At 48.0% G+C, this 12358-nt stretch overlaps 2 protein-coding genes across 2 annotated transcripts in view; both read left to right on the forward strand.

Annotated features, from left to right (window-relative positions):
- Positions 1–9637, forward strand: part of LOC306696468 (scavenger receptor cysteine-rich type 1 protein M130-like) — a gene marked incomplete at both ends in the record, with an annotated part of 25723 nt that extends 16086 nt beyond the window's left edge. The window contains 8 exons of the mRNA XM_079160081.1: positions 2843–3083; positions 3176–3457; positions 4795–4874; positions 4932–5163; positions 5256–5555; positions 7220–7597; positions 7690–7766; positions 9629–9637. Of these exons, the coding sequence (XP_079016207.1) occupies positions 2843–3083; positions 3176–3457; positions 4795–4874; positions 4932–5163; positions 5256–5555; positions 7220–7597; positions 7690–7766; positions 9629–9637 (1599 nt within the window). The remainder of the gene's footprint in view (positions 1–2842; positions 3084–3175; positions 3458–4794; positions 4875–4931; positions 5164–5255; positions 5556–7219; positions 7598–7689; positions 7767–9628) is intronic.
- Positions 9638–10716: 1079 nt separating this feature from the next.
- Positions 10717–12040, forward strand: LOC306696469 (uncharacterized protein; the record flags this gene model as incomplete). Its single annotated transcript, XM_079160082.1, has 3 exons — positions 10717–11008; positions 11512–11594; positions 11695–12040. The coding sequence occupies 3 exons, from the start codon at positions 10717–10719 to the stop codon at positions 11803–11805; spliced, it is 486 nt and encodes a 161-aa protein (XP_079016208.1). The 3' UTR covers positions 11806–12040.
- Between the last annotated feature and the right edge of the window lie 318 nt (positions 12041–12358).

The following is a 12358-nucleotide window of genomic DNA, read 5'->3' on the forward strand; positions in this document are numbered from 1 at the left end:
ATGTTTTATTCATTAAATTCATTTCTTTACTGACGACTCTCTTGTTTCTGTTCAGAAGCTGTCAGGTTGGTGGGAGGAGCCAGTCGCTGTGCAGGAACACTGGAGATGAAACATGAAGGAGACTGGAGACCAGTAGGTTACTATGACTCTATCCCTGTCTCTCCCTGGACCCTGAAGACAGCAGATGTTGTCTGTAGAGATCTGGACTGTGGCTCTGCTGTTTCTACCAGATGGAGAGTTGAGTCCTCAGAGAGATCTGTATGGATGATCTACCCTGACTGTGTTCACTATGGATCTTCTCTGAGAGATTGTTTAATATCACGTTCCTCTTTCTCCATCCTGGATCTCACCTGCTCAGGTAAGCCCATCAGTGACATCATCTATGACATCATCTCTGACAGTAATGTATCCAGGTTGACACACAGTGGGTACATCCCAAATCTCTTAATTGCATCCTCGTTTCCCTCACTTGGCTCCTTTCCTTGCGTCCTAGTCCCTCCCACCAGGGATGCATGGAGGAAACCATGCGAGGAGAGAGGAGACGAGGAAACATCTTTTAAGAGACATGAGACGTCCTTTCCTCAGTTGCGTCACGTGAAGCGACGTCTGTTTGTGATGACGAGGATCAGCTGATCACACCTGATCAGCTGATCACACCGGATCAGCTGATCACACCTGATCAGCTGATCACACCTGATCAGCTGATCACATCTGGATCAGCTGTCAGTCGCTCTAACAGCTGGAGAGACTTTAGAGGAGTGTGAGTCTGTTCTCATGATCTCTGGACTAATAATAGTAACTAATAACACTAATAACTCATAAACACAGTGATCGTCTCTGTAGTCTGTTAAACTGTGTTCATGAGATCAGGATCATCTCTACGGTGGAATGTTTTCGTCTTGTTTATGATTATTTGCGTCTGAACGTTTTAAACTGTGACGTCATCATGAAATAAGCAGAACATGATGATTGTTTCTCTGAAATGATGAAACTCATGAAACTCTGAATGATCCTCAGTGACTGAATGAAATGATGATCAATGATGTAAAGATTCACTTTCATCCTTTCATCATGAAGTTATTGAGGAAACATCATGAAAACACAAATCTTTACTAAATGAAGGAAGTTGTTTGTGGTTCTTTTGTTGTTCAGACTACAATGAACATCTATTTAAACCAGAGAACAGATCAAATATAAACTAGAGTTTAATCTGATCTTCACTCTGCTGTTAAACTCAGTCATCAGCTGCAGCGTCCAATCACATGATGAGCACTGAGGGGGCGTGTCCTCTCCTCCCTCCTCTCTCCTCGCTCCTCTCTCCTCCCTCCTCGCTCCTCTCTCCTCTCTCCTCTCTCCTCACTCCTCCCTCCTCACTCCTCACTCCTCACTCCTCCCTCCTCCCTCCTCTCTCCTCTCTCCTCTCTCCTCGCTCCTCTCTCCTCGCTCCTCGCTCTTCTCTCCTCACTCCTCTCTCCTCACTCCTCCCTCCTCCCTCCTCACTCCTCTCTCCTCACTCCTCTCTCCTCTCTCGCCCTCCTTTCTCCTCTCTCCTCGCTCCTCTCTCCTCGCTCCTCTCTCCTCCCTCCTCGCTCCTCTCTCCTCTCTCCTCGCTCCTCGCTCCTCGCTCCTCACTCCTCCCTCCTCTCTCCTCTCTCCTCTCTCCTCTCTCCTTTCTCCTCACTCCTCTCTCCTCTCTCCTCTCTCCTCCCTCCTCTCTCCTCTCTCCTCTCTCCTCTCTCCTCTCTCCTCACTCCTCTCTCCTCTCTCCTCGCTCCTCTCTCCTCCTCTCCTCTCTCCTCTCTCGTCCCTCCTCTCTCCTCACTCCTCTCTCCTCTCTCCTCGCTCCTCTCTCCTCTCTCCTCTCTCCTCTCTCCTCTCTCGTCCCTCCTTTCTCCTCGCTCCTCACTCCTCTCTCCTCTCTCCTCTCTCCTCTCTCCTCTCTCCTCTCTCGTCCCTCCTCTCTCCTCTCTCCTCCCTCCTCTCTCCTCTCTCCTCTCTCCTCCCTCCTCCTCTCCTCTTTCCTCTCTCCTCCCTCCTCTCTACTCTCTCCTCTCTCGTCCCTCCTTTCTCCTCGCTCCTCACTCCTCTCTCCTCTCTCCTCTCTCCTCGCTCCTCTCTCCTCTCTCCTCTCTCCTCTCTCCTCTCTCGTCCCTCCTCCCTCCTCTCTCCTCTCTCCTCTCTCCTCTCTCCTCTCTCGTCCCTCCTCTCTCCTCTCTCGTCCCTCCTCTCTCCTCTCTCCTCCCTCCTCTCTCCTCTCTCCTCCCTCCTCTCTCCTCTCTCCTCGCTCTTCTCTCCTCTCTCCTCTCTCCTCGCTCCTCTCTCCTCTCTCGTCCCTCCTCTCTCCTCTCTCCTCCCTCCTCTCTCCTCTCTCCTCCCTCCTCTCTCCTCTCTCCTCGCTCTTCTCTCCTCTCTCCTCTCTCCTCGCTCCTCTCTCCTCTCTCCTCTCTCCTCTCTCCTCGCTCCTCGCTCCTCTCTGAATTCTGACTGAATATGTTCAGTTCATGATCTTTTGATATTTGTGTTTTGAGTTAACTTAGCTAGCTGGTTACTGATTATTATTATTATTATAAATATTATTGACTTATTGTGTTATTTAATCTCTGACTTGTTGTTTCATGACATGTTGTTATTTAGTGTGTGGTGTCTTTTCTCTCTTTCATCTTCTATCATCTCTGCAGACTCTGTGAGGCTGGTGAACGGGACGAGTCTGTGCTCAGGCAGACTGGAGGTGAAGTCTAACCAGTCTAACCAGTCTAACCAGTCTAACCAGACTAACCAGACTAACCAGTCTAACCAGACTAACCAGACTAACCAGTCTAACCAGTCTAACCAGTCTAACCAGTGGTGGTCCTCAGTGTGTGAAGAGGACTTTGACCAGCAGGATGCAGAGGTGGTCTGTAGGGAGCTTGGCTGTGGGGCTCCTTCAGTCCTCCAGGGGGCGCTCTATGGAGAAGTGGAGGCTCCGATGTGGACCAAAGAGTTCCAGTGTGGAGGCCATGAGTCTGCTCTCCTGGACTGTAGAAGCTCAGGCTCAGATAGAAACACCTGCTCACCTGGTAAAGCTGTTGGACTCACCTGCTCAGGTAGAAGAGGAGCTGCAGCTTTGATCTGGTTCATTTCTGTTCTACTGAAACTCACTTTGTTCTTTACTGACGACTCTCTTGTTTCTGTTCAGAACCTGTCAGGTTGGTGGGAGGAGCCAGTCGCTGTGCAGGAACTCTGGAGGTGAAACATCAAGGAGACTGGAGACCAGTAGAATACTATTTCTGCAGCCTGAAGACAGCAGATGTTGCCTGTAGAGATCTGGACTGTGGCTCTGCTGTTTCTACAAGAGAGAGAAAGTCCTCATGGAGAACTGTGTGGAGGATCAACTATAACTGTGTTCACTCTGGATCTTCTCTGAGAGATTGTTCAACATCACGTTCCTCTTCCTCCATCGTGGATCTCACCTGCTCAGGTAAGCCCATCAGTGACATCATCTCTGTGTCAATCTACTTCATGTTCTGGTCCAGTCCCTCCCTCTCTGCATCCTGGGAGTCTCTAAAACACTCTCTGAGGTGCTCTGTCCCTTCATGAGCCTCACCTGTCTCTTCCTTATCCGGTGCACCGTTAGATTCTCATTGTCTGCTTTCAAACGTGACTTGTTGGCACGTTGAACTCTACTGGCTCAGCACCTGGTGCTGCTGAAGTGGAGACATGTTCCTTCATCAAGTTCAAGGCACATCTTCTGAGGTGTGGATACTTGTGTTCATCAGTACGTCCCATAACTCTTCATCCATGCAGGTGTTTCCCTTGATTTGATCTCAGTGTGAATGTGCAGTGAGAGAATCTCTTCCTCAGCAGCAAAGCTGTCCAGGTGGAACACTGACACTATTTAGCTCTCAGTAAAGCTCTGCTGATGTTCTCGTGTTGCTCCTCATAGAGTTCAAGCTGCACAATGTCTTTGTCCTGATGTTTCACTTCCGTCTGCATGTGAGGAACGTTCACAGCGTTAAAGCCTACTTGACAGCAGTTGTGTCTTTTGAACGTGTTTCCTTCACTGATCCTGTTGATGACATGTTCTTCATAGTCCTGCAGCTCTGAACCAGCTTCTTGACCAGTAAAGGGAGATCTGTCACACACACTGAATCCAGGAGCCACTAGTAGTCCTCCAGCTGTGCATCTTCTGCATGGAATGAAAGATTCACAAAGTCTCACTGAATGTCACCAATGTTCCTCTGCTCAGCCATCTTACATCAGTGTGCAGCAGCAGGTCTCTGTGTTCAGAGCCCTGCTGCTCCAAGTGAGTCCACAATACCGTTCTCTGTAGAGTCCTGGTCCCAACACAACTCACAGTCTTCAAGGCAACACCCCTCCCTTCTTTCATGCTGAACATCTTCCACCACAACGCTGCTGGTGAATTCTACATGATGATGAAGGAAGTAGAGGAACGTTCTCTGTGTAGCACAACATGATGAACCCAGCAGCACTGATGCGTCTCTGAGCTTCTGTGCACCGTTTCATAATGACGCTCCAAAGTCTCTGCTTTGGTCAGAACACGCTCACAATGCAGACAAGACAGACGCTGTTTGAATCTCAGTGAACTCAAAAAGAATTCTGACTGAATATGTTCAGTTCATGATCTTTAGATATTTGTGTTTTGAGTTAACTTAGCTAGCTGGTTACTGATTATTATTATTATTATAAGTATTATTGACTTATTGTGTTATTTAATCTCTGACTTGTTGTTTCATGACATGTTGTTATTTAGTGTGTGGTGTCTTTTCTCTCTTTCATCTTCTATCATCTCTGCAGACTCTGTGAGGCTGGTGAACGGGACGAGTCTGTGCTCAGGCAGACTGGAGGTGAAGTCTAACCAGACTAACCAGTCTAACCAGTCTAACCAGTCTAACCAGACTAACCAGTCTAACCAGTCTAACCAGTGGTGGTCCTCAGTGTGTGAAGAGGACTTTGACCAGCAGGATGCAGAGGTGGTCTGTAGGGAGCTTGGCTGTGGGGCTCCTTCAGTCCTCCAGGGGGCGCTCTATGGAGAAGTGGAGGCTCCGATGTGGACCAAAGAGTTCCAGTGTGGAGGCCATGAGTCTGCTCTCCTGGACTGTAGAAGCTCAGGCTCAGATAGAAACACCTGCTCACCTGGTAAAGCTGTTGGACTCACCTGCTCAGGTAGAAGAGGAGCTGCAGCTTTGATCTGGTTCATTTCTGTTCTACTGAAACTCACTTTGTTCTTTACTGACGACTCTCTTGTTTCTGTTCAGAACCTGTCAGGTTGGTGGGAGGAGCCAGTCGCTGTGCAGGAGCTCTGGAGGTGAAACATGAAGGAGACTGGAGACCAGTAGGTTACTATCACTCTCCCTCTGTCTCTGACTGGAGCCTGAAGACAGCAGATGTTTTCTGTGGAGATCTGGACTGTGGCTCTGCTGTTTCTATCAGACAGAGAGCGGAGTCCTCAGAGAGATCTGTGTCGAGTGAACCTGACTGTGTTCACTCTGGATCTTCTCTGAGAGATTGTTCATCATCAGCTTCCTCTTCCTCCATCGTGGATCTCACCTGCTCAGGTAAGCCCATCAGCGACATCATCTATGACATCATCTCTGACAGTAATGTATCCAGGTTGACACACAGTGGGTACATCCCAAGTCTCTTAATTGCATCCTCATTTCCCTCACTTGGCTCCTTTCCTTGCGTCCTAGTCCCTCCCACCAGGGATGCATGGAGGAAACCATGCGAGGAGAGAGGAGACGAGGAAACATCTTTTAAGAGACATGAGACGTCCTTTCCTCAGTTGCGTCACGTGAAGCGACGTCTGTTTGTGATGACGAGGATCAGCTGATCACAACTGATCAGCTGATCACACCTGGATCAGCTGATCACATCTGGATCAGCTGATCACACCTGGATCAGCTGTCAGTCGCTTTAACAGCTGGAGAGACTTTAAAGGAGTGTGAGTCTGTTCTCATGATCTCTGGACTAATAATAGTAACTAATAACACTAATAACTCATAAACACAGTGATCGTCTCTGTAGTCTGTTAAACTGTGTTCATGAGATCAGGATCATCTCTACGGTGGAATGTTTTCGTCTTGTTTATGATTATTTGCGTCTGAACGTTTTAAACTGTGACGTCATCATGAAATAAGCAGAACATGATGATTGTTTCTCTGAAATGATGAAACTCATGAAACTCTGAATGATCCTCAGTGACTGAATGAAATGATGATCAATGATGTAAAGATCTCTGACTTTCATCCTTTCATCATGAAGTTATTGAGGAAACATCATGAAAACACAAATCTTTACTAAATGAAGGAAGTTGTTTGTGGTTCTTTTGTTGTTCAGACTACAATGAACATCTATTTAAACCAGACAACAGATCAAATATAAACTAGAGTTTAATCTGATCTTCACTCTGCTGTTAAACTCAGTCATCAGCTGCAGCGTCCAATCACATGATGAGCACTGAGGGGGCATGGCCTCTCCTCTCTCCTCTCTCCTCTCTCCTCTCCTCTCTCCTCGCTCCTCTCTCCTCTCTCCTCGCTCCTCTCTCCTCGCTCCTCTCTCCTCTCTCCTCTCTCCTCGCTCCTCTCTCCTCTCCTCCCTCCTCCCTCCTCTCTCCTCACTCCTCTCTCCTCTCTCCTCTCTCCTCTCCTCACTCCTCTCTCCTCCCTCCTCTCTCCTCTCTCCTCTCCTCTCTCCTCTCTCCTCTCCTCTCTCCTCACTCCTCTCTCCTCTCTCCTCCCTCCTCTCTCCTCTCTCCTCTCTCCTCTCTCCTCACTCCTCCCTCCTCTCTCCTCTCTCCTCTCTCCTCACTCCTCCCTCCTCCCTCCTCCCTCCTCTCTCCTCTCTCCTCACTCCTCTCTCCTCTCTCCTCTCTCCTCGCAGAACAACTTCCTGTTCTAGTGAGGAGAGAGGAGATGAGAATGAAGAGACTTGAGATGTTCCCACACAAGCAGCAGCAGCAGAGCAGCAGACTGCTCGACCTCGTGTCTGACCCAGTTACTCTAGTTTTCACCATTGTGACACATTCTACTGATATCATATGTATTTATGGAAACTCCTCAGTCAATACAACATGTATTGAACCAGTATTATGTTGTGATTATTATGATTATTATAAGTATTGACTTATTGTGTTATTTAATCTCTGACTTGTTGTTTCATGACATGTTGTTATTTAGTGTGTGGTGTCTTTTCTCTCTTTCATCTTCTATCATCTCTGCAGACTCTGTGAGGCTGGTGAACGGGACGAGTCTGTGCTCAGGCAGACTGGAGGTGAAGTCTAACCAGTTTAACCAGTCTAACCAGTCTAACCAGTCTAACCAGTCTAACCAGACTAACCAGACTAACCAGTCTAACCAGTGGGGGTCCTCAGTGTGTGAAGAGGACTTTGACCAGCAGGATGCAGAGGTGGTCTGTAGGGAGCTTGGCTGTGGGGCTCCTTCAGTCCTCCAGGGGGCGCTCTATGGAGAAGTGGAGGCTCCGATGTGGACCAAAGAGTTCCAGTGTGGAGGCCATGAGTCTGCTCTCCTGGACTGTAGAAGCTCAGGCTCAGATAGAAACACCTGCTCACCTGGTAAAGCTGTTGGACTCACCTGCTCAGGTAGAAGAGGAGCTGCAGCTTTGATCTGGTTCATTTCTGTTCTACTGAAACTCACTTTGTTCTTTACTGACGACTCTCTTGTTTCTGTTCAGAACCTGTCAGGTTGGTGGGAGGAGCCAGTCGCTGTGCAGGAAGACTGGAGGTGAAACATGAAGGAGACTGGAGACCAGTAGATTACTATAAGTGGAGCCTGAAGACAGCAGATGTTGCCTGTAGAGATCTGGACTGTGGCTCTGCTGTTTCTACAAGAGAGAGAAAGTCCTCATGGAGACCTGTGTGGAGGATCAACCCTCACTGTGTTCACTCTGGATCTTCTCTGAGAGATTGTTCAACATCACGTTCCTCTTCCTCCATCGTGGATCTCACCTGCTCAGGTAAGCCCATCAGCGACATCATCTATGACATCATCTCTGACAGTAATGTATCCAGGTTGACACACAGTGGGTACATCCCAAGTCTCTTAATTGCATCCTCGTTTCCCTCACTTGGCTCCTTTCCTTGCGTCCTAGTCCCTCCCACCAGGGATGCATGGAGGAAACCATGCGAGGAGAGAGGAGACGAGGAAACATCTTTTAAGAGACATGAGACGTCCTTTCCTCAGTTGCGTCACGTGAAGCGACGTCTGTTTGTGATGACGAGGATCAGCTGATCACACCTGATCAGCTGATCACACCTGGATCAGCTGATCACACCTGATCAGCTGATCACACCTGATCAGCTGATCACATCTGGATCAGCTGATCACACCTGGATCAGCTGTCAGTCGCTTTAACAGCTGGAGAGACTTTAGAGGAGTGTGTCTGTTCTCATGATCTCTGGACTAATAATAGTAACTAATAACACTAATAACTCATAAACACAGTGATCGTCTCTGTAGTCTGTTAAACTGTGTTCATGAGATCAGGATCATCTCTACGGTGGAATGTTTTCGTCTTGTTTATGATTATTTGCGTCTGAACGTTTTAAACTGTGACGTCATCATGAAATAAGCAGAACATGATGATTGTTTCTCTGAAATGATGAAACTCATGAAACTCTGAATGATCCTCAGTGACTGAATGAAATGATGATCAATGATGTAAAGATTCACTTTCATCCTTTCATCATGAAGTTATTGAGGAAACATCATGAAAACACAAATCTTTACTAAATGAAGGAAGTTGTTTGTGGTTCTTTTGTTGTTCAGACTACAATGAACATCTATTTAAACCAGAGAACAGATCAAATATAAACTAGAGTTTAATCTGATCTTCACTCTGCTGTTAAACTCAGTCATCAGCTGCAGCGTCCAATCACATGATGAGCACTGAGGGGGCGTGTCCTTTCCTCTCTCCTCTCTCCTCTCTCCTCTCTCCTCACTCCTCTCTCCTCTCTCCTCTCTCCTCTCTCCTCTCTCCTCCCTCCTCTCTCCTCTCTCCTCCCTCCTCGCTCCTCGCTCCTCTCTCCTCGCTCCTCCCTCCTCTCTCCTCCCTCCTCCCTCCTCTCTCCTCCCTCCTCTCTCCTCCCTCCTCGCTCCTCTCTCCTCGCTCCTCCCTCTCCTCTCCTCTCTCCTCCCTCCTCTCTCCTCTCTCCTCCCTCCTCTCTCCTCTCTCCTCGCTCCTCGCTCCTCGCTCCTCCCTCCTCTCTCCTCCCTCCTCTCTCCTCTCCTCCCTCCTCTCTCCTCTCTCCTCTCTCCTCTCTCCTCGCAGAACATCTTCCTGTTCTAGTGATGAGAGAGGAGATGAGAATGAAGAGACTTGAGATGTTCCCACACAAGCAGCAGCAGCAGAGCAGCAGACTGCTCGACCTCGTGTCTGACCCAGTTACTCTAGTTTTCACCATTGTGACACATTCTACTGATATCATATGTATTTATGGAAACTCCTCAGTCAATACAACATGTATTGAACCAGTATTATGTTGTGATTATTATTATTATTATAAGTATTATTGACTTATTGTGTTATTTAATCTCTGACTTGTTGTTTCATGACATGTTGTTATTTAGTGTGTGGTGTCTTTTCTCTCTTTCATCTTCTATCATCTCTGCAGACTCTGTGAGGCTGGTGAACGGGACGAGTCTGTGCTCAGGCAGACTGGAGGTGAAGTCTAACCAGTCTAACCAGTCTAACCAGTCTAACCAGTCTAACCAGACTAACCAGTCTAACCAGACTAACCAGTCTAACCAGTCTAACCAGTCTAACCAGACTAACCAGTCTAACCAGACTAACCAGACTAACCAGTCTAACCAGTGGTGGTCCTCAGTGTGTGAAGAGGACTTTGACCAGCAGGATGCAGAGGTGGTCTGTAGGGAGCTTGGCTGTGGGGCTCCTTCAGTCCTCCAGGGGGCGCTCTATGGAGAAGTGGAGGCTCCGATGTGGACCAAAGAGTTCCAGTGTGGAGGCCATGAGTCTGCTCTCCTGGACTGTAGAAGCTCAGGCTCAGATAGAAACACCTGCTCACCTGGTAAAGCTGTTGGACTCACCTGCTCAGGTAGAAGAGGAGCTGCAGCTTTGATCTGGTTCATTTCTGTTCTACTGAAACTCACTTTGTTCTTTACTGACGACTCTCTTGTTTCTGTTCAGAACCTGTCAGGTTGGTGGGAGGAGCCAGTCGCTGTGCAGGAAGACTGGAGGTGAAACATGAAGGAGACTGGAGACCAGCAGCTTACTATGACTGGAGCCTGAAGACAGCAGCTGTTGCCTGTAGAGATCTGGACTGTGGCTCTGCTGTTTCTATCAGAGAGAGAGTTGAGTCCTCAAAGAGATCTGTGTGGAGGATCTACTCTCTCTGTGTTCACTCTGGATCTTCTCTGAGAGATTGTTCATCATCATATTCCTCTTCCTCCATCGTGGATCTCACCTGCTCAGGTAAGCCCATCAGTGACATCATCTCTGACATCATCTCTGACATCATCTCTGGCAGCAATGTCTCCAGTATGGTCCTTCCTCTGTCACAGTGACAGTCGGTGGGTTTCCATCGGACTGAACTGTAAAGTTATCCAGGACAACGACATCCTGAAGTGTGGAGAGGTGGGCTTGTTTCTGGAAGCTTCAAACCTCCACAGACTGCTGAACCTTCATCATCTCTCTGTGTTTACAGACCTGCTGCTTCAGCCAATCATCTCTGTGTCCTCCTCAATGTACGGGGTCTCCGAGGCCCAGCAGCAGGGGGCTCCGGTGCTCAGGCGCTCCACCTTCACCATCTGCTGCTCCATCCAGCCACAGTACCCAGGAGGCTTCTTCCAGCTCACCTTCAGCTCCTCCAACTCAGCACACAACTACACCCAGCCAGCTGTCAATCACTCTGCCGACTTCCTGTTTCCTGCTGCAGAGCCCGCCCACCAAGGAAGCTACAGCTGTGTTTATGACCTCTATGTTTTTAATCACACCTTCTCCTCTGAGAGCCGTCTGCTCTCCATCACTGTCTTAGGTAAGCTGACTGTTTACATGCAGGTTTGAAGATGATCAGCTGACCACAGAGTCCATGTTGTTGTTTGTGGAATGACTCTGTGACTCCTGTCATTGTGTCACACATGTCATAGAGTAACCAAACCTGACCACAGTCTATCAAAGGCAACAGCTAGCGATCTACTGCAGCACAGAGCAGGTCTGGTTACCAGGATAACTCTGGTTCTCTGAGAACTGAAGCACCTTCTGACCTGACCAATCACAAAGCTCCACTGACACCACATCAGTCATAACACCTCTCAGCCCCCAACTCTCCATCTTCAAGTGTAGTTCCTCCACCAATCAGAAGCAAGAAGGGCGGTGTGCTCCGATCCCTCACTCAGAGAACCAGGGTTACCCTGGAGACCAAACGCTGAGACAGCCGTTAACGTGTTGATGTGTGTCAGTGATGGTAGAGTTCAGGGCCAATGGGAGCTGTTGGACTCATGATGTCGTGTGATGATGACCGTCCATGTGTTTGTTCAGATCCAAGACCTCTGATCATCAAAGCGGTCGTCCTGCCGCTGGCTCTGCTGTTGGTGAACGTTGCCCTTTACTTCTACTGTAAGGTACGGACACACGTCTGTTGTTTAGACCAGCCACTGGCATGAAGCTCTCGCTCTGTGTTTACTGAACTGAAGGCAGGACTGTGCTGTCATGTCTCTGCAGGCCAGCAGGGGGCGGATGCCGTGCAGACAGGAGAAGACTGAGCTGGATCAGTATAACCTGGGTGCTCCTGCAGCTGAAGAAGAAGAAGAAGAAGCTCAGGGAGCAGAGTAGCTCCTCCAAGGAGCTCATCTCACGTCCAGATGATTCCTACCACACAACCACCACCAGCTCCCTTTGATACGCATGTTCCCTTAAACCAGAAGGCTGAATATGATCTCACATTATTATGGTCTGTCTGACTCTCAACAATGTGTTGGTGTCTCCACACGTTCTGACTTCCTGTCTGTGGCTCTCAGCTCCAAGCCCATTGGTTCCTGCTGAAGACGTGAATGTTTAAGAACACCTCACAGATATAAAGTTTCATTTAAAGTAGACTTGAGATCAGGTTTACCAGAGTCCAAGCAGGAACAAAGACTATGAGCTGTTAGAATAAACGTGACACATTGACTTCTATCTTCTACATGAACTTCATTAATGTTGCAATCAAGGAATTTAAATGTTTTATTGTTAAGGATTTTGTTTATTTCATAAGATTTTTGCTAATATTTGTTCTTCGTAAATTGATTTAACTTTGTAATTAAAAAAAATTATTAGAATTTGCTTCAATAATGAGCATTTCACTTGATTTTGTAATTAACGAAATTACCTTTTTCATTCAAATGTT

The sequence above is a fragment of the Pholis gunnellus genome (genome assembly GCF_910591455.1).
Source record: "Pholis gunnellus genome assembly, chromosome: 5".
Taxonomy (NCBI): Eukaryota; Metazoa; Chordata; class Actinopteri; order Perciformes; family Pholidae; genus Pholis; species Pholis gunnellus.